The sequence below is a fragment of the Oryctolagus cuniculus genome, chromosome 6, assembly GCF_051225735.1.
Source record: "Oryctolagus cuniculus isolate XC-2025 breed Fujian yellow rabbit chromosome 6, ASM5122573v1, whole genome shotgun sequence".
Taxonomy (NCBI): Eukaryota; Metazoa; Chordata; class Mammalia; order Lagomorpha; family Leporidae; genus Oryctolagus; species Oryctolagus cuniculus.
The window spans coordinates 120,729,352-120,751,294 of NC_142872.1; the positions used below are offsets into that span (position 1 = coordinate 120,729,352).

A 21,943-nucleotide genomic window follows, 5' to 3' on the forward strand; every position below is an offset into this window, starting at 1 on the left:
CAACAGCAAAGGAAGACCTTTCTGTCTGTCTCTCTCACTGTCTACTCTGCCTGTCAAAAAAAAAAAAAAAGAAGAAGAAGATGATAAAAAGAAAACTTTCATTCCTTCCCAGAGCTTTCTTGTTGGAACTGCATCTGTTTTGTCCATTATTTTGCCCTTTGCTGTTTTTCAGCTAGAGATGACTTCTCTCTCAATTATGAAGTTATAAGATCATTATTAAGGAAATGAGATGAAACTTGCATACAGTTTTGTTTCTTGGTGACAGGAAAAAATTGGTTTTAGGGGGTAGCATTGTGGCGTAGTAGGGAAGCCACTGCCTGAAATGCCGGCATCCCATACAGGTGCCAGTTTTTTTTTTTGTTTGTTTGTTTGTTTTTTTGACAGAGTTAGAGAAAGAGACAGAGAGAAAGGTCTTCCTTCCATTGGTTCACCCCCAAAATGGCCACCACGGCCGGCGCTGTGCCAATCCGAAGCCAGGAGCCAGGTGCTTCCTCCTGGTCTCCCATGGGGTGCAGGGCCCAAGCACTTGGGCCATCCTCCACTGCCTACCCGGGCCACAGCAGAGAGCTGGACTAGAAGAGGAGCAACCGGGACAGAATCTGGCGCCCCGACCGGGACTAGAACCCGGTGTGCCGGCGCCGCAAGGCGGAGGATTAGCCTAGTGAGCCGCGGCGCCGGCCAAATTTATTTATTTTTAAAAATATACACTTAACCACCATAGCACCAGCCCCTTAAGATAACATTTAAAATAATAACTTCTAAATAATTTATTTGACTTTATGTCAGCATTCATTCTTTGTTAACCAGATCTCATTTTCCCTTAACTCAAAGTAGAGGAAAATTAAAAGGGCATGATGGAAAAGGAATATGGTGATATTCATTGATTCAGAGTTGTGTGCAAAAATACTCAAAATCCATGGTGTAGCTTTTCTGATAATGTCATTTTCTAGTTATTCACAGCTTTTACTACTTAACACAAATGCAAAATAAATGGTGATATTGAATTGGGTAGAGCTTAGATTGGATCTGTTAAATGTATGTTTTTTTTTCTTACTATGCCTGTGCTTAAAGCTGTCTTGGCAAACATTGAAATTTACCATGAAGCTGCTGAAAAAGACACTTTTTACATTTCCACATGGAGCTAGAGAAGCATCCATCTGATCAGCAGCAGCAGCTGATTCATTTTTCCTTTTTTGACTCCTTTATTCAGACTTACTTCACAGCCTAATGTCGTTTCTAAGAGAAAAGAAAAAGCTTTTTCTCATTCCTATAAGAAAGTTATATTCATTTTTTTCCCAAAGATTTATTTCAAAGAGTTAACAGAGAGAGGTAGAGACAGAGAGGTCTTACATCCGTTGGTTCACTCCCTAAATGGCCACAACAGCCAGAACTGAGCTGATCCAAAGCCAGGAGCCAGGAGATTATTCCAGGTCTCCCATGTGGGTGCAGGGGCCCAAGGACTTGGGTCATGCTTCGCTGCTTTCCCAGGTGCATTAGCAGGGAATTGGATCAGAAGTTGAGCAGATAGAACTCGAACTGATGTCCAAATGGGATGCCAGAACTGTGGGCCAGGGCTTTAACCCACTGCACCAACCCCAAGAGTTTAATTCTTATACCACCTTATAAACTTGACAGGGACACTCTGAGCTCACATCACAGTCTTCTACCTCACAGGAGGATTCTAAGGAAGGAAAACTGGCTATATATAGCAGATTCTTGTTTAATTTGGAGTTTATCTTACTGGTTTGGTGTTAACTTATACAATTCTTTTTTTTTTTTTTTTTTTTTTTTTTTAGACAGGCACAGTGGACAGTGAGAGAGAGAGACAGAGAGAAAGGTCTTCCTTTGCCGTTGGTTCACCCTCCAATGGCCGCCACGGCTGGCGCGCTGCAGCCGGCGCACCGCGCTGATCCGAAGGCAGGAGCCGGGTACTTATCCTGGTCTCCCATGGGGTGCAGGGCCCAAGGACTTGGGCCATCCTCCACTGCACTCCCTGGCCACAGCAGAGAGCTGGCCTGGAAGAGGGGCAACCGGGACAGAACCGGCGCCCCGACCGGGACTAGGACCCGGTGTGCCGGCGCCACAAGGCAGAGGATTAGCCTAGTGAGCCACGGCGCCGGCCTTATTTTTAGTAGAGATAAAATAGTCTAATATTAGGAAAATTTTCTGAGCTCTTCCCACATATATGAAAGGGGTGTTTGTAAGTTAAGCCTCCTATTCTAATGCCTAAATTTGTAATATTGTACAAGTACAGTGCTAATGGTGCCACAGTAGTGTGAGACTGCAGAACTTAGAGAGTTATAAAAAAAGAAAAAAATGTGGGGACCATCTTATGGTGCAACAGGTTGAGGTTATGCAACGCCAGCATCCCATATTGGAGTACTAGTTTGAGTCCCCTGATTCAGTTCCCTGCCTGTGTACCTGGGAAAGTAGCAGAAGATGACCCAAGTGCATGGGCCCCTGCACCCATGTGGGAGATCGGGAAGAAACTCCTGGCTCCTGGCTTCAGCCTGGCCCAGCCCCAGTCATTGCAGCCATTTGGGAAGTGAGCCAGCGGGTGGAAGACCTGTCTGTGTGTCTGTGTGTCTGTCTGTCTGTCTCTCTCTCTCTAACTCTGCCTTTCAAATAGATAAGTAAATTTTGAAAAATTTTGTTAGTCCATGAGTGATGCATTTGATACACTCAGGTAACTAGAGTATCGAGCTAAATAATATCTTGTTGCTCAGCCATTCTTGAAGAGTTTGGTTATTTTGGCATACTTTGAAAAGAGCCTCATATCAGAAGAGGTTGCTGGTTTATCAGTAGGACTCTCAAACCACAGGTGGTGGGGTAGAGTCTACACTGCCTTTTTTTGTATGAAAGGCAATCATAAGGGATATTAAAATAATTGAAGAGGTCATCTTTGTTACTAGTGAAGTTTTACTATGACTTTTGTTTTGGTATAATAGAAGTTAATCAGCTCAGAGTATAGATTAGAACACTTTGATGCACACATTGGAATAATGTCTCAAATATTTTAAGGACCAACTGTAGACCTGCGCCACAGAAAAAAGCCAGAGTCTTCAGAAAATAAGGATCCTGCCAAAGAAGAGAAAGTCAATGACACTCCAATTCCTGAAAGAGCTCCAAAACGTAAGTTTGATGCGGAATCTTTATGCTACTCTAAAATTGTTGTTAGAAGTATTATTTTAATATTATAATTTAATATTTTAATATCATTATTTAATATATCAGTGTGCTTTAAGATTAAGTACCTGGTCAGCTTTTGTTAGGTTGTGCTATGGATCAGTCCATAAATCTCCTGGCTAAACCTCATGGCTGTTGTAACATACTTTTCTTTCTGATCAGTATTATGTGTTGTGGCCACAGATTGGCTGGTATAGCTTCATGTGTCATGAAAAAATAACTCCTATTTAGGACATGTTTTCCTTGAAACAGAGGAGAAGAACAGGAAAGCAGGCAGAATCATACAATGCCTCTTAAAGTTTCTTCTGAACTGGGACATTGTCACTTTTACTTACATGCTGTTGGCCCAAGCAGGTGATAATGTATCCAGTGAGATAACAGACATCTACCCTGATTACAGGGAAGTATTGGACATCACATAGGAGTGGAGAGAAATGTATATCTTTTTGTAAGCAAGGAGAAATATTTGGGAATAATAATACAGTCTACCACATTCTGTCCTTTTGGCCATCAATATTTACTCCTTCTCTTCAGACAGAATATACTTATTACAGGCATATACCTACATGCCCCAAGGAAGACACTCCGTCTTGTTTCTGCTTGACATCAATCTTTTTTTTTTTTTTTTAAAGATTTATCTATGTATTTGAAAGTCAAAGTTATAGAGAGATCTTCCAACAAGTGTTTCATTCCTCAAATGGCCACATTGGCTGAGACTGGGCCAAGCCAAAGCTAGGAGCCTGGAACTCCATCTCCATCTTGGGTGCTTGGGCCATGCTTTGCGGCTTTCCCAGGCACATTAGCAAGGAGCTGGATTGGAAGTGCAGCAGCCATGACTCAAACCAGCACTCATAGGGGATGCCGGTCTTGCAGGTGGCAGCTTAACCTACTGTGCTGCAACACGAATCCCTAACATCAGTCTTTTTTTTTTTTTTTTTTTTTTTTTTTTTGACAGGCACAGTGGACAGTGAGAGAGAGAGACAGAGAGAAAGGTCTTCCTTTTGCCGTTGGTTCACCCTCCAATGGCCGCCGCGGCCGGCGCGCTGCGGCCGGCGCACCGCGCTGATCCGATGGCAGGAGCCAGGAGCCAGGTGCTTTTCCTGGTCTCCCATGGGGTGCAGGGCCCAAGCACCTGGGCCATCCTCCACTGCACTCCCTGGCCACAGCAGAGGGCTGGCCTGGAAGAGGGGCAACCGGGACAGAATCCGGCGCCCCGACCGGGACTAGAACCCGGTGTGCCGGCGCCGCTAGGCGGAGGATTAGCCTAGTGAGCCGCGGCGCCGGCCACCTAACATCAGTCTTGAAACCTGATGTCTTCTCATCTACATCAGGATCCTCCATGACTCATTCTGATCCAGATACCCATGATCAAAAGTTATCTGCTGTGTGTCAGGGTCCCCAAGACCAACCCCCATGCTTGATAATTAGCTACAACTCACAGTTCTCAGAATGTAGTTGTACTTACAGCCATGATTTATTACAGTGAGCAATAAAAAACAAAATCAGTAAAGGAAAAAGGCCTATGAGACAAAGTTCACAGCTCCTCTCTCAGGGGAGTCACACAGGGTGTGTGTGACTTCAGTTTCAAATTGTGACATTGTAAAATGTTTTCTGCCAGGGAAGCTCGTTAATGATCAGTGTTCAGAGTTTCTGTTGGGTGCTGATCCTGTAGCTACTGTCTGCCTAGAATTCAAAAATTCTAGACTCCCAGGAGGAAAGTATAAACCAGGTAGGCACAGTAAACCACCCTTGCCAGTGAGAGAATGGTGGGAATCTTCCTGAAATCCAAGTGTCCAGATGCCAGCCAAGAGCCCACTTTGCAAGTGGGCCTTTCTTAGGAAACACTTGCAGGCCTGAAACTCTCAGTATACATTGTTGGACAGGAACAGGATAACAGAAGAAAAAAAAGCTTCCATTTAGAAAAGGAAGAGTGGGAGACACACACCAGTCCCTGTTCAATAGCAGTTCTCAAATCCTGCTAGGCAGTTGAGATCTCCTTACCTTTGACATAGGGGAATATTTTATAATTGTTCTCCACTTTTTATCCTTGGGAGTTGCTTCCCACCTGGTTCGTTGTTCTCCATGGTTTTTGTAAAGGTCCTTCCATTTCTGTTACACTCAGTAACTATGTCTGAAGAGGACTTTGGAGAATATAACTCTGCCTTTCAAATAAATCTTTTTTTAAAAAATCAAACAGTTCTATGGGATCTTTTAAGACATAATCATCAAAATTCATTGAATTGCATACTTTAAATGGCTGTAGTTTATAGTAGGTTATTCAACAAAGAAAAAGTTCTTAAGGAGTTAGTTAGCCTTGGGGTTCGGAGGGTTAAGCTGTCACTTGGGACACCAACATTTCATATGAGAGTGCTGTTTGAGTCCTTGCTACTCTGCTTCTGATCCAGCCCTCTGCTAATGTGCCTGGGAAGGAAGTAGAAGATGGCCCAAGTACTTTGGGTACTGCCACCCAAGGGGGAGACTATGATAGAGTTTCTGGCGCAGGGTTTCAGCCTGACCTAGGCTGAAATGGCTGTTGTGACTATTCAGGAAGTGAACCAGTGGATGGAAGATCTCTCTTTCTTTCTCTCCCTATCTCCGTCACTCTGACTTTCAAATAAAAAAATTACAAATATTATTTAAAAAAGAAGTAGTTCTGGGGGTGGCATTGTGGTATAATGGGGTAAGCTGCCACCTGCTACATCCCATATGAGCACAAGGTGTTCAAGTCCCAACTTCTTCACTTCTGATTCAGCTCTCTGCTATTGTGCCTGGAAAAGCAGCAGAAGATAGCACAAGAGCTTGTGTCCCTGAATCCATGTAAAGATTTATTTATTTTCTTGAAAGGCAGAGTTACAGAGAGGCAGAGGCAGATAGAGAGAGAAAGAGAGAGGTCTTCCATCTGCTGGTTCACTCCCCAGATGGCTGCATCTGATGGAGCCTTGCTGATCCGAAGCCAGGAGTTACCTCCAGGTCCCCAGCATGGGTGCAGGGACCCAAGGACTTGGGCCATCTTCTACTGCTTTCCCCAGGCCATAGCAGAGAGCTGGATCCAAAATGGAACAGCTGGGACTCGAACTGGTGCCCATATGGGATGCCGGCATTGCAGGCAGCACTTATACCCGCCCGCTATGCTACAGCGGGTAAACCAGCATCCTTACAGGATACTAGCATTGTAGGCAGTGGCTTTACCCACTATGCCACAATGCCAGACCCTCATTCTGCCTTTCAAATAAATTAAATAAATAAATATTTTTTTTGAAAAAAAGTATACAGCAACAGATGATGCCTCATGTACCTGAGTCCTTGCCACCCTCATGGGAAACTTGGAATGAGTCCCAGGCTCCTGGCTTTGGCTTGGCAAGAGCCCCAGCTGTTGTGTGCATTTTGGGAGTGAACCAACAGATGGAAGATTGGTCTCTCTTTCTCTCTGTAGATTTGGCCCCTCTTTAGATTTTGAGTAGTGTGTATATATCTTTTGACTACTTTTTTAAAATTAATATATTTTAATTTTTTACCATAATTTAAAAATATTTATTTGAAAGGTGAGTTACAGAGAGAGACTCATACAGTAAAATCTTCATCCACTGGTCCATTCTCCAAATGGCTGTAACATCCAGAGATGGGCCAGAGTGAAGCCAGGAGCTTCAGCTGGGTTTCCCACATGGGTGCAGGGATCCTAGGATGTGAGTCACCTTCTGCTTTCCCAGGTACATTATCAGGGAGCTGGATCAGAAGTGGAGCAGCTGAGACGTGAAATGGTGCCCATATAGGATGCAGGCAATGGCTTAACCCACTGCTCCATAATACCAGCCCCAATTTTTTTTATCATCTTAACCATTTTTAACAGTACAGTTATGTTGTATTATTGTGAGACAAATCTTCTGAACTTTTTAATCTTGTAAATTATATACTAGATTCATAAAATTGAGTAAATAAAAGAGTTATCATATTCTCCCCTACAATTTCCCTGGTTAATAACCTTTTACATTAGAGTGTTACATTGGTTAAAATTATTGAACTAATAGTGATAAATTGTTATTAACCCAGGTCTATTCTTTATTCAGATTTCCTTAGTTTTAACCCAATATTCTTTTTTTTTTTTTTTTTTTTTGATTTATTTGAAAGAGTTAGAGAGAGAGGTAGAGACAGAGAGAGAAGTCTTCCATCTGCTGGTTCACTCCCCAGATGGCCACAATGGCTGGAGCTGAGCTGATCTGAAGTCAGGAAACAGGACTTCCAGGTCTCCCATGTGGGTGCAGGGGCCCAAGGACTTGGGCCATCTTCTGCTGCTTTTCCACACCATAGCAGAGAGCTGGATCGAAAGAGGAGCAGCTGGGATTAGAACCGGGGCCTATATGGGATACCAGTGCTTCAGGCCAGGGCTTTAACCTGCTGGGCCACAGCACCGTGCCCTAACCGAATATTCTTTTTCTGTTCCAGAATCCCATCTGGGATGCCATATTGCTTTTAGTTGTCATGTCTCCTTGGGCTCCTCTTGGCTATGCTCATTTTTGAGGCCTTCCTTGTTTTAATTGATTTTGATTAATTTGAAATACTTGTTTTGTAGGATGCTCTCTATTGGAATTTGTCTGATGTTTTTCCTCATGATTAGACTGAGGTTTAGGTTTTTGGGAGGAAGACCAGAGAATTAGTATGCCATTTTTATAGCATCCTTTTAAGAGTACATATTACCTTTTGATAATCTTTAATATGCTTTTTCAGATGTGTTATTTCAACGCTTTGCAAAGATTTTCATTGGCTGTCTTGCAGCAATTACTAGTGGCATGATGTATGCTCTCTACTTATCAGCATACCATGAAAGGAAATTCTGGTTTTCCAACAGGCAGGTAAGAAAACATTTTTTAGCATATGAAAATTGTTTTAGTATTTAATAATTTGAGTAGTATTTTTCAGGGAAGTCAAAATATATATATGATAAGTATATAGCAAATACTTTCTTATTTATACCTATTAGAAATAATACTGTTTTCTCTTTTGAGAATATAGTGGCATTTTAACCTTGAAATATAATAGGCTAATTAAAAATTAAAATAAAAAGTAAAATAAATAAGTAAATACATAAAAAATATTTAATACACCATTTCATAGACTAGAAGCCATGAGGGTATTCTGTTTGCTTATCAGTCATAGTCTTTTGATGACAGTGAAATGTTATATATAATTTAGCCAGCCTTTTAATAGTTTTGGTAGCTCACATTTTAGAAAAAAACTTTAAAGTTTCAGCATTAAAATATTTTAGTTTCTTAAAAATATTTTTAAAAGATTTATTTATTTGGGGCCGGTGCTGTGGCGCAGCGGGTTAATGCCCTGGCCTGAAGCGCTGGCATCCCGCATGGGCACCAGTTCTAGTCCCGGCTGCACCTCTTCTGATCCAGCTCTCTGCTATGGCCTGGGAAAGCAGTGGAAGATGGCCCAAGTCCTTGGGCCCCTGCACCTGCATGGGAGACCCAGAGGAAGCTCCAGGCTCCTGGCTTCAGATCGGTGCAACTCCGGCTGTTGCGGCCAATTGGGGAGCGAACCATATCGGATGGAAGACCTCTTTCTCTCTCTCTGCCTCTCCTCTCTCTGTGTAACTCTGATTTTCAAATAAATAAATAAAATCTTTCTAAAAAAATATATTTTTTTTTTACAGGCAGAGTGGACAGTGAGAGAGAGAGACAGAGAGAAAGGTCTTCCTTTTGCCATTGGTTCACCCTCCAATGGCCGCCGCCACTGGCGTGCTGTGGCCGGCGCACTGCGCTGATCCGAAGGCAGGAGCCAGGTGCTTCTCCTGGTCTCCCATGGGGTGCAGGGCCCATGCACTTGGGCCATCCTCCACTGCCTTCTCGGGCCACAGCAGAGAGCTGGCCTGGAAGAGGGGCAACCGGGAAAGAATCTGGCGCCCCGACCGGGACTAGAACCTGGTGTGCTGGCGCTGCAGGCGGAGGATTAGTCTATTGAGCCGTGGCGCCGGCCAGATTTATTTATTTTGAAAGTCAGAATTACAAAGAGAGAGACTCAGAGATCTTTAAGCCACAGATTCACGCCCTGGATGGCTGTAACAGCCAACACTGAGCCAGTCCAAAGCCAGGAGACTGGAGCTTCATTGGGGGTTTCCCTCGGGGGTGGCAGGAGCCCAGTGCCTTGGGCCATCTTCCCCTCTTTTTCCCAGGCCAATGTCAGCTGGATTGGAATAGCCACTTCCAGTGTCCATATGGGATGCTTGCATCACAGGTGGTAGCTTTATTCACTATGCCACAATACTGGCCCTAATATTGTAGTTTTTTAGATTGTATGATTAGAATCTTTTTTTTGGAGCAGCATTTGAAATGATTAACAGATGTAATAAGTATTTTTTAAAATATCACATTTTTAAAATAACTTTTAAAAAAACTTGCCTATTGGAGAGGCAGAGAGTCAGAGAGAGTTCTCGTCCTGCCTGTAACCACTTGAGCTGGGTCAGAACTAAAGCCAGGAGCTGGGAATTCATTCCATGTCTCCCACAAAGGCAGCAGGAACTCAATAGCTTGAAGAAACACCACTGCCTCCCATGTTCTGCAGTAGTAGGAAGCTGGAGTCAGAGCCAGAACTAGGAATTTAATGCAAGCACTCTGATGAGGAGCATAGCTAAGCTGTTTTCTCTTGCTGCCTCTTTTTTTAAGACTTATTTTTTATTTATTTGAAAGGCAGAGTTACAGAGAGGGAGAGGTCTTCTGTCTACTGGTTCACTCTTCAAATGGCCACAATAGCCATCACTGGGCCAGACCAAAGCCAGGAGCTTCTTTCAGATCTCCTGCGTGGGCACAGGAACCCAAGCATTTGGACCATTCTCCACTGCTTTCCCAAGTGCATTATCAGGGAGTTAGAAGCAACCAGAACATGAACCAGCATCCTTATGGGATGCCAGCATTGCAGGCAATGGTTTATTGCTTCTCGGCCTTTTGGCTAAGATCAAGTGCAGGCAATGGTTTTACCCACTAAGCCACAATGCCAGACCCTCTTTCCGTCTTTCAAATAAATTAAATAAATAAATAATATTTTTGAAAAAAGTATACAGCAACAGATGATGCCTCATGTACCTGAGTCCTTGCCACCCACATGGGAAACTTGGAATGAGTCCCAGGCTCCTGGCTTTGGCTTGGCAAGAGCCCCAGCTGTTGTGCACTTTGGGAGTGAACCAACCGATGGAAGATTGGTCTCTTTCTCTCTCTCTCTGCCTGCTTTTGAAATGAATAAATGAATAAGTTAAACTACTGGACTAAATGCCCACTCTTCATATGACTATGTCCCCCCACCCCCAGAAACCTCCATGCATTTCATAAATACAACTTTAGAAACATAGTGATAGTGATTCTTCCCACCATACCCTCCCACTCCTGCTCCCACCCTTCTTCCTCCTCTCTCTCCTATTCCCATTCTTATTTTCTACTGAGATCTATTTTTAATTAACTTCATACACAAAAGTTTATGCTAAGTAAAGAGTTCAACAAATAGTATGAAAAAAAAAAACTGCTCCTCAACAGTGTGTTGATTTCTCTTTTGATTTCTTCTGTGACCCACTGTTCATTTAGGAGCATGCTGTTCAGTCTCTATGTGTTTGCATATGTTCTAGAGACTCTTTTTTTTAAGATTTATTTATTAGGCCGGCGCTGCGGCTCAATAGGCTAATCCTCCACCTAGCGGCGCCGGCACACTGGGTTCTAGTCCCGGTCGGGGCGCCAGATTCTTTCCCGGTTGCCCCTCTTCCAGGCCAGCTCTCTGCTGTGGCCCGAGAAGGCAGTGGAGGATGGCCCAAGTGCATGGGCCCTGCACCCCATGGGAGACCAGGAGAAGCACCTGGCTCCTGCCTTCAAATCAGCACGGTGCGCCAGCCGCAGCGTGCCAGCCGTGGCGGCCATTGGAGGGTGAACCAAAGGCAAAAGGAAGACCTTTCTCTCTGTCTCTCTCACTATCCACTCTGCCTGTCAAAAAAAAAAAAAAAAAAAAAATTTATTTATTTATTCAAAAGGCAGAGGCAGAGAGAGATCTTTATTTCACTGGTTCACTCCCCAGATGGCCACAATGGCCAGAGCTATGCTAATCACAGCCAGGATCCAGGAGCTTGTTCTGGGTCTCCTATGTGAGTGCAGAGACCCAAACACTTGGGCCATTTTCCACTGCTTTCTCAGGCCATAGCAGAGAGCTAGATCAGAGGTGTAGCAGCGGGACTCAAACTGGGGCCCACATGGGATGCTGGCACTGCAGGTGGTGGCTTTACCCACTACGCCACAGCACTAGCCCTGTTCTAGAGGTTCTTGAGTTGTTGATTTCCAGCTTTGTTTCATTGTGGTGAGAGATGATGCATGGTATGACTTTTTTTTTTAATTTGCTGAGACTTGCTTTATGGCTGGACTGTGGTCTATCCTAGAGAAAGTTCCATGCACTGCTGAGAAGAACGTGTATTCTGCAACTGTAGCATGAAAAGCTGTATAGATACTATTAGGTCTGTTTGTTCTACAGTGTTGATTAGCTGTTGTTTCCTTGCTGATTTTCTGTGTAGTTGATCTCTATTGCTGAAAGTAGGATATTAAAGTCCCCTGTTACTATTGTATAGTTACTAGAGGGTGCAAGTCCTAGGTAAGGCACTGGCGATTCAGTGTCTGGTGAGGACTCCTAAATAAAAAATCTAAAATAAGACGTTGTTCATCTATACTAGAAGGATCTATCTGGGTTTTCTTTCTCTCTTTTTTTTTTTTTTTGACAGGCAGAGTGGACAGTGAGAGAGAGAGAGACAGAGAGAAAGGTCTTCCTTTGCCGTTGGTTCACCCTCCAATGGCCGCCGCGGTCGGCGCGCTGCGGCCGGCGCACCGCGCTGATCCGATGGCAGGAGCCAGGAGCCAGGTGCTTTTCCTGGTCTCCCCTGGGGTGCAGGGCCCAAGCACCTGGACCATTCTCCACTGCACTCCCGGGCCACAGCAGAGAGCTGGCCTGGAAGAGGGGCAACCGGGACAGAATCCGGCGCCCCAACCGGGACTAGAACCCGGTGTGCCGGCGCCGCTAGGCGGAGGATTAGCCTATTGAGCCGCGGCGCCGGCCTAGTTTTTCTTTCTCTTTTAAGATTTATTTATTTGAAAGGCAGAGTGACAGAGAGAGAGAGACAGATAGACAAAGAGTGCTTCTAGCCCCTGGCTAATTCCCCAAATGGCCACAACAGGCAGGTCTGGGCCAGGCCAAAATCACAAGCCAGAAACTACATCTGGGACTCCCATGTGGGTGCAGGGGTCTAAGTAGTTGGGCTATCCTCTGCTGCTTTCCCAGGCACATTAGCAGGGAGCTGCATCAGAAATGGAACATTTGGGACTCCAACCAGCGCCCATATGGGATGCTGGCACTGCAAGCGGTGGCTTAATGCACTACACCACAGTGCCAACCCTGGAAAGTAGGTTTTAACCTGAATTTTGGGAGGACACAAACATTCAGATCATAGCAAGATCTGCGTGGGGATAAAGAGTTCATTGGCAGTGCCGGTATTGTGATATAGTGGGTAGATCCACCACCTGCAATGCTGGCATCCCATATGGGTGCTGATTCCTGTCCCAGCCAGTCCACTTCCATCTCAGCTCCTTACTAATAATACTCCTAGGGAAGCAGCAAAAGATGGCACAAGAGCTTGGGCCCTTACACCCACATAGGAGACTTGGGTGAAGGTCCTGCCTCCTGGCTTTGGCCTGGCCCAGCACTGACTGTTGCAGCCATCTGGGGAGTAAACAAGTAGATGGAAGACTCCTCTCTGTCTCTCCCTCTCTTCAACTCTTTCACAATAAATAAGTAGGGGCTGGTGCTGTGGCATAGGGGAGTAGCATTTCACAGGGGTGCCGGTTCGTGTCCTGGCTGCTCCACTTCTGATCCAGCTCCCTGCTAATGCTCCTGGGAAAGCAGCAGCCAACCATCTCAGTACTTGGGCCCTAGCACCCATGTGGGAGACCCAGATGGAGCTCCAGTCTCCTGGCTTCAGCCTTTCACAGCCCTGGCTGTTGTGGTCATTTGAAGAGTGAACCAGTGGATGGAAGTCTCTCTCTGTCTTTTTCTCCCTATCTGTGATTCTGACTTGCAAATAAATAAATAAAAAATCTTAAAAATAAATAAATAAATAAATAAGTAAATCTTAAAAGAGTTCATTGGCTAAATAGATCTGGGAATAACTTCCTCTTGGAGATTCCCAGTACATAATATGTATTAAAACTCTGTAAAATGTTAGGATAAAAAAACTCATTTAGCTATGTTTAACCCGGCCTTTCTCAGAATTTATTTAGCTACAGAACTCTTTTTTGGTAACTAATTAATACCTTAGGAGTTTAAACTTTGTATAGGAGTAATGAACCTTTTTCTTGCCAAGGACCATTTGGATATTTGAACTTAATTCATGGGGCCTTACAAAGTTACCAACAATAGGGGCCAGCACTGTGGCGCAGTGGGTTAACGCACTGGCCTGAAGTGCCAGCATCCCATATGGGTGTCAGTTAGAAACCTGGCTGCTCCACTTCCAGTCCAGCTCTCTGCTGTGGCCTGGGAAAGCAGAAGAAATTGGTCCAAGTCCTTGGGCTTCTGCACCCATGTGGGAGACCCGGAAGAGGCTCCTGGCTCCTGGCTTCGGATCAGTGCAGCTCCGGCCGTTGCGGCCAATTGGGGAGTGAACCAGTGGATGGAAGACCTCTCTCTCTCTCTCTCTCCTCTCCCTGTGTAACTCTGACTTTCAAGTAAATAAATAAATCTTTAAAAAAAAAAGTTACAACTATAAAAATGAGTCTGTTAGGCCGGCGCCACAGCTCCCTAGGCTAATCCTCCACCTGCGGTGCAGGTACTCCGGGTTATAGTCCCAGTTGGGGTGCCGGTCCTGTCCCGGTTGCTCCTCTTCCAGTCCAGCTCTCTGCTGTGGCCCAGGAGTGCAGTGGAGGATGGCCAAGTGCTTGGGCCCTGCACCTGCATGGGAGACCAGGAGAAGCACCTGGCTCCTGGCTTCAGATCTGAGCAGCACGCCGGCCGTAGCGGCCATTTGGGGGGTGAATCAACGGAAGGAAGACCTTTCTCTCTGTCTCTCTCTCACACTAACTCTGCCTGTCAAAAAAAAAAAAGAATCTGCTATAGACTTACTGAATTTCTTTTTTTATTTTATTTTATTTTAAATTTTTGACAGGCAGAGTGGACAGTGAGAGAGAGAGACAGAGAGAAAGGTCTTCCTTTGCCGTTGGTTCACCCTCCAATGGCTGCCGCGGGCGGCGCACTGCGCTGATCCTGTGGCAGGGGCCAGGTACTTATCCTGGTCTCCCAATGGGGTGCAGGGCCCAAGCACTTGGGCCATCCTCCACTGCCTTCCTGGGCCACAGCAGAGAGCTGGCCTGGAAGAGGGGCAACCGGGACAGAATCCGGTGCCCCGACCGGGACTAGAACCCGGTGTGCCGGCGCCGCAAGGCGGAGGATTAGCCTAGTGAGCTGTGGCGCCGGCCCAGACTTACTGAATTTCAAATCCCTCCTGCCTTGGCAGGGCGAAACCAAATGATTTCATAGGCCTTATACAGCCCGTGGGCCGGATGTTACCTACTCCTGCACAGAAACTGCTCTGATGTGTTTTTTTTTTTGTATTAATTAATAAATATGCATAAAAATAAGCTGTTTGATTTTAAAAGATTATAGATTCATGAGTGTTTTGTTCAGCATAAAAACCACAAGTTTCCTAATGTTTTTCACAACTACATTCCTGGTTTTGTGTAGCCTAATTTTAGGAATGTTGAGACTTGTCTACATTTCTGGAGGTTCATTGAAGAGCACTAAGCAATTGTCTCCTGCTTTTGAAAAGTAGAGCTTGGAGTTCTGAGCACAGAGAACTATGGAATAGTAATAGAAAATGCTACTCTCCTTAAATTTACCTTTTTAATGTGGACTTGTGAAACTTCAGAGTGCATTTGTTACTACCTACCTTGCCATTCTTGTTATCTTTAGGGCTCTTTTTTTTTTTCCATGTAGATTTTCCTAGTTTAAAAAAGGTAGTTTTGGGCCGGCGCCGCGGCTCCCTAGGCTAATCCTCCGCCTAGCGGCGCCGGCACACCGGGTTCTAGTCCCAGTTGGGGCGCCGGATTCTGTCCCGGTTGCCCCTCTTCCAGGCCAGCTCTCTGCTGTGGCCAGGGAGTACAGTGGAGGATGGCCCAGGTGCTTGGGCCCTGCACCCCATGGGAGACCAGGAAAAGCACCTGTCTCCTGTCTCCTGCCATCGGATCAGCATGGTGTGCCGGCCGCAGCGCGCCGACTGCGGCGGCCATTGGAGGGTGAACCAATGGAAAAGGAAGACCTTTCTCTCTGTCTCTCTCTCTCACTGTCCACTCTGCCTGTCAAAAAATAAAAATAAAAAAAGGTAGTTTTTTCTCATCTACTATCTATTTGAAATCATAAGCATTTCATTAAAATGATTGCCAGATTCTTAAAAAGTTTAACCTGCTGGGGCTGGCACTGTGGTATGGCAGATAAAGCCATGCCTGCAGCACCAGCGAGCGTCCCATATGGGAGCCAGTTGGAGTCCCAGCTGCTCCACTTCTGATCCAACTCCTTGCTAGTGTGCCTGGAAAAGCAGCAAAGGATGGCCCAAATCCTTAGGCCCCAGCCACACATGTGGGAGACCTGGATGAGGGTCCTGGCTCCTGGCTTTGGCCTGGCTCAGGCCTAACCCAGCCCTGGCCGATGCAGCTATTTGGGGAGTGAACCCTTAGGTGTAAGACTTTCTCTTTCTTTCTCTCTCTCTGCCTCTGCCTCTCCTCTGTAACTCTGACTTTCAAATAAATAAATAAATCTTAAAAAAAAAAGTTGACTTTGTCATTAATGTGACCACTAGTCATTACAGGAAATTAATAAATGTCTTTGAGTGCAAGGATAAATAAATGCTAATTTAGAATATGTGGAGGGAAAAGGAACATTGCAGCTGAAATTGAAGATACTGATATTTAAATAATCATTTCATTTCCTTTAGGAACTTGAACGAGAAATCACTTTTCAAGGTGACAGTGCCATTTATTACTCTTACTATAAAGATATGTTAAAGGCGCCTTCATTTGAAAGAGGTATGATATTTGCAGTTTCCTTGTTGTTGTTTTAAATTTTTTTCCTTAATTTGAGAGTCAGAGACAGGCATTTAGAGAGAGCTCCAGTCCTCTGGTTTCCTCCACCAATGCCCACAATATCCTGGACTGGGATGGAACTGAAACCATGAGCTGGGATCACATGTGGGTGTCCTACATGGGTGTCAGGAACCCAGTTGCTTGAGCCATCAACATTGCCTTGCAGGAAGGTAGGAACCAGAGTCAGGCCTTGAACCCAGGTATTCTGCTATGGGACTTGGCCATGTTAGCTGCTAGGCTAAATACTTGTCCCTAAGTTATATTTTTAATAACAATATTTTTCTTTTTTTAAAGATTTATTTATGATTTGAGAGGCAGAGTTATAAACAGAGAGAAGGAGAGACAGAGAGGTTTTCCATCCACTGGTTCACTCCCCAAATGGCCGCAATGGCCGGAGCTGGGCCGATCTGAAGCCAGGAACCAAGAGCTTCTTCCCTGTCTCCCACATGGGTGCAGGGGCTGAAGTACTTTGGCCATCTTCCAGTGCTTTCCCAGGCCAATAGCAGGGAGCTGGATCAGAAGAGGAGCAGCAGGGATTTGAACCAGTGCCCATATAGATGTCAGCGCTGCAGGCAGAGGCTTAACCTACTACACCACAACACTAACCCCAACAATATTTTTCTAAAATAAGACATTGGGGGCTGGCGTGTGGCGCAGTAGATTAATCCTCCGCCTGCGATGCCTGCATCCCATATAGGCGCCAGGTTCTAGTCCCGGTTTCTCCTCTTCCAGTACAGCTCTCTGCTGTGGCCCAGGAGTGCAGTGGAGGATGGCCCAAAGTGCTTGGACGCCTGCATCCACATGGGAGAGCAGAAGGAAACTCCTGGTTCCTGGCTTCAGATCGGTGCAGCTCCAACCATTGCGGCCATTTGGAGAGTGAACCAATGGAAGCAAGACCTTTCTCTCTGTCTCTCTCTCTCTCACTGTCTGTAACTCTACCTGTCTAATAAATAAATAAAAAATCTAAAGACATTGTTCATCTATACTAGAGTCTTTAAGTGTAGAGATCTGTCTCAGAATTAGAAATTTCTCTTTATTGTACTTAATAGAAAAGTTGGAAAAATGAGGCACAGAATGTTTACTTTTGAAATTTTTCTTGATAATAATGCTAAATATTTAATAACTAATGAGTGACATCTTTACTAATATGTAAACAGAATAAATAATCTGGAGAAAAATCTTTCTGTCTTCAGGTGTTTACGAATTGACACACAATAACAAGACTGTGTCTCTGAAAACTATAAATGCAGTGCAACAAATGTCACTGTATCCAGAACTTATTGCCAGTGTTTTATATCAAGCAACTGGCAGCAATGTATGTATTTTTCTTATGACCTTAAACCTTAATATTTACCTTTTCACATATTTGTGAATTCTCAAGTTGTTCAGTGTCATCCAGTTGTCTCTCTTTTTTTTCCATTTAGGAGATTATTGAACCAGTATATTTCTATATTGGCATTGTCTTTGGATTGCAGGGAATTTATGTTACCGCTTTATTTGTTACAAGTTGGCTTATGAGTGGAACATGGCTGGCAGGAATGCTTACTGTTGCCTGGTTCATTATTAACAGGTAAGAAAGGTATCTTGGGTTTTTAGAATTTTTTGTGGCTGTGGCAGTTCTGAAAATGCTCCCTAACCCCATGAATCCCCACCGTAATCCCTACACCAAAGAATATGGTAAGCTGTTACACCTGTGATTATAGCAGGTTGTATGGCACAGGTGACCTGAGGTAAGGTAATTATCCTATGGGTCTGATCTAATCACATGGCCCTTAAAAGCACAGAGCCTTCTGTAGCTGCGATAGTCCGAGAGGTTCAAAGCCTGAGAAGGATTTGCTGCAATGTTCCTAGCAGGAAGCAGGTAGAAAAAACATTTTTTTAAAGATTTTTTTTTCTTTTTTTTGAGAGGTAGAGCCACAGACAGAGAGAGGGAGAGACAGAGAGAAAGGTCTTCCATCCGCTGGTTCATTCTCCAAATGGCCACAATGGCTGGAGCTGAACAGACTCAAAGCCAGGAGCCAGGAGCTTCTTCCAGGTACAGGGGCCCAAGCACTTGTGCCATCTTCCACTGCTTTTCCACAGCTTTCCTAGTGAGCTGGGTCAGAAGAGCACCACCCACATGAACTGGTGCCGATATGGGATGCTAGTTCTACAGGCAGAGGCTTAGCTCACTAACGCCACAGTGCTAGCCCTGGAAATGAATTTTATCAACAACCAGTGAGCCTATAAGAGGATCACGGGGCCAGCACTGTGCCATAGACAGTAAAGCTGATGCGTGCAGTGCTGGCATCCTGTGTGGACACCAATTCAAGTCCCCGCTGCTCCACTTCTGGTCCAGTTCTCTGCTGTGGGCTGGGAAAGTAGTGGAAGATGACCCAAGTGTTTGGGCCCCTGTACCTGTGTGGGAGACCCGGAAGAAGCTCCTGGCTCCTGGGTTCGGATGGGCCCAGCTCTGGCCGTTGTGGTCATCTGGGGAGTAAACCAACAGGTGGAAAACCTCTCTCTCTCTCTCTACCTCTCACTGTCTATAACTCTGCCTCTCAAATAAATAATAAATAAAATCTTAAAAAAAAAAAAAAAAAAAAGATGGCCCAAGTCTTCAGGCCACTGCACCTGCTTGGGAGACCTGAAGGAAGCTTCTGGCTGCTTGCTTCAGATTGGCCCTCTTCTGGCCATTGAGGCCATTTCAGGAGTGAACCAGCAGATGAAAGACCTCTCCCCACCTCCACCCCCCTTTCTCTGCCTCTCTCTAACTCTGTCTTTCAAATAATAAAATAAATAAATCTTAAAAATAGAAGATCACAACCCCCAGTGAGAGCTGTAGTCCTTCCTGACACCTTGATTTTAGCTTAGGAAAACTCCGAGCAGACAATCCAGCCCCACTCACTTTTGTGAAGTAAATACCATATGTTGTTTTCAGCCACTACATTTGTGGTCATTTATCATGCAATAGTTGAAAAATAACATCCCAGGCTTGCATCTCTTTTTCAGGTATAGTGACCATTAGTATACATGGATGTTCCGCTTCTTGAATCTTTAATTTAAAACTGGTGATATAAGGACAAGCATTTAGCCTAGTGATTAAGACGCTAGTTAGATGGCTGCATCCCACAGTGGAGTACCTGACATCGATCCCTAGCTCTGGCTCCTGACTACAGCTTCGTGCTAATGAAGACCTAGGGAGACACTGGTAATGGTTCCAGTGATTAGGTTCCTGCCACCCATATGGGAGACTGGACTGAGTTCTCAGGCTCCAGTTTTGACGCAACTCAGTTCCAGCCAATGTTGGCATTTAGGGAATAAACCAGCAGATGAACGACACTCTCTCTCTCTCTCTCTCTCAGTGATGTGTGCTTATCTTTCTCTTTGTCTCTTAAAAAGATAAAAAAATAAAGTTTATGATGTAGTTTTGAAGAGGAGAAATGAGATATGTTACTGCTAACTACCATAGATAAGGATTGTATATATCAACTTATAACAATGTGGTTTGACTAAACCTATCCCCCTTAGTGATCAGAGTAGCCTCAAGTTTTTTGTTTTTTTGTTTGTTTGTTTTGTTTTGACAGAGTGGACAGTGAGAGAAGAGAGAGAAAGGTCTTCCTTCTGTTGGTTCACCCCCAAAACGGCCGCTGCGGCTGGTGCGCTGCGGCCGGCGCACTGCGCTCATCTGAAGCCGGGAGCCAGGTGCTTCTCCTGGTCTCCCATGCCGGTGCAGGGCCCAAGTACTTGGCCATCCTCCACTGCACTCCCGGGCCACAGCAGAGAGCTGGAAGAGGAGCAGCCGGGACAGAATCCTGCGCCCCGACCGGGACTAGAACCAGGGGTGCCAGCGCCGCAGGCGGAGGATTAGCCTATTGAGCCGCAGCGCCTGCCAGTTTTTTTTTTTTTTTAAGATTTATTTATTTATTTGAAAGAGTTACACAGAGAGAGAAGGAGAGGCAGAGAGAGGTCTTCCAGGTTCACTCCCCAGGTAACCGCAACGGCCTGAACTGCGCCGGTCTGAAGCCAGGAGCCAGGAGCTTCTTCTAGGTCTCCCACATGGGCGCAGGGACTTGAACTGGTGCCCATATGGGATGCCAGAACTGCAGGCTGGGGCTTTATCCACTATGCCACAGCACTGGCCCCAAAATAAATAAATATTTTAAAAAAGAAATTTACATACCCCTAACGAAGCTGAGATTGACTTCTGATCTCTCTGTTGAAGTTTGTTCTTTGTCTAATGACTAGAAAATCACTTTTGTGCTGTTCTTTGGCACCAACTGAATGTTCTTTTTAACCATTAACCAATTGCCTAAAGGTTGAAACAGTATGTAATGAGCCCGGCGCCGTAGCTCACTAGGCTAATCCTCCACCTTGCGGCGCCGGCACACCGGGTTCTAGTCCTGGTCGGGGCGCCGGATTCTGTCCCGGTTGCCCCTCTTCCAGGCCAGCTCTCTGCTGTGGCCAGGGAGTGCAGTGGAGGATGGCCCAAGTGCTTGGGCCCTGCACCCCATGGGAGACCAGGATAAGTACCTGGCTCCTGCCATCGGGTCGGCACGGTGCGCCGGCCGCAGCGCGCCAGCCGTGGCGGCCATTGGAGGGTGAACCAACGGCAAAAGGAAGACCTTTCTGTCTCTCTCTCTCACTGTCCACTCTGCCTGTCAAAAAAAAACAAAAACAGTAGGTAATGATCTTTTCCTAAAGTATTAATTTCCTTAGGATTTTTAACATTGTATTTTCTGTTTTTATCATCTACATTCTTCTACATTCTTTATTCTTCAAAAGTAGAATTTTTTTTCATTAACTAGAGTACCTTGGATACATTAAATTTAGTTACTATTAGAAAGTCAGGATAAATACTTAATTTTGTGTTAATTGCCAATCTCTGAATAAATTATTCTTTTTTAACTATCTCAGATAGTGACAACACCTTGTTTTCTGGTTTTCTCTCTCTTTTTTAAAAAAGATATATTTGGAGCCTGCAGCACCAGCATCCCATATGGGCACTGGGTTGAGTCTCGGCTGTTCCTCTTCTGATCGAGCTCTCTGCTAATGGCCTGAGAAAGCAGTAGAAGATGGCCCAACACCTTGGGCCCCTGCACCCATGTGGGAGACCTGGAAGAAGCTCCTGGCTCTTGGCTTTGGATCAGCTCAGCTCTGGCTGTTTTGGTCATTTGGGAGTGAACCAGTGGAATGGAAGATCTCTCTTTCTCTGGCTCTACCTCTTTCTGTAACTCTGTCTTTCAAATAAATAAAATAATTCTTTTTTAAAAAAGATATTTATTTGAAAAGTAGCATGATAGAAAGAGAGGGAGAAACAGAGATCTTTCATCCAATGGTTCACTCCACAAATGGTCACATTGGCCAGGGCTGGGTCAGGTGGAAACCAACAGCTTTGGTCTCCCACATGGATGCAGGGGCTCAAGGAACTGAGCCAGCTTTCTGCTTTCTAGGTGCTTTAGCAGGGAGCTAGATTGTAAGCAGAACAGCCAAGACTCAGCTGGCATTCTGATTTGGGATGCTGGCATTGTAGGCAGTGGCTTGACCTGCTGCATTACAACATGGACCCTTGGTCTTCTCTTCTCTCCTCTCTCCTCTCTCCTCTCTCCTCTCTCCTCTCTCCTCTCTCCTCTCTC

General features: G+C 45.1%; 1 protein-coding gene across 6 annotated transcripts in view; it reads left to right on the forward strand.

The window, feature by feature from the left end:
• Positions 1 to 21,943, forward strand: part of DPY19L4 (dpy-19 like 4) — a 64,604-nt gene that overhangs the window by 4,793 nt on the left and 37,868 nt on the right. For 2 of the 6 annotated variants that reach the window (XM_002710695.6, XM_089335543.1), the window contains exons 2-6: positions 3,022 to 3,132; positions 7,909 to 8,033; positions 16,181 to 16,271; positions 17,522 to 17,643; positions 17,753 to 17,898. In XM_002710695.6, coding sequence (XP_002710741.2) covers positions 3,022 to 3,132; positions 7,909 to 8,033; positions 16,181 to 16,271; positions 17,522 to 17,643; positions 17,753 to 17,898 — 595 coding nt within the window. Of the gene's footprint in view, positions 1 to 3,021; positions 3,133 to 7,908; positions 8,034 to 16,180; positions 16,272 to 17,060; positions 17,644 to 17,752; positions 17,899 to 21,943 lie in introns of all 6 variants that reach the window. The other 4 variants (XM_017341443.4, XM_089335544.1, XM_070075319.2 and 1 more) reach the window with 3 other exon arrangements.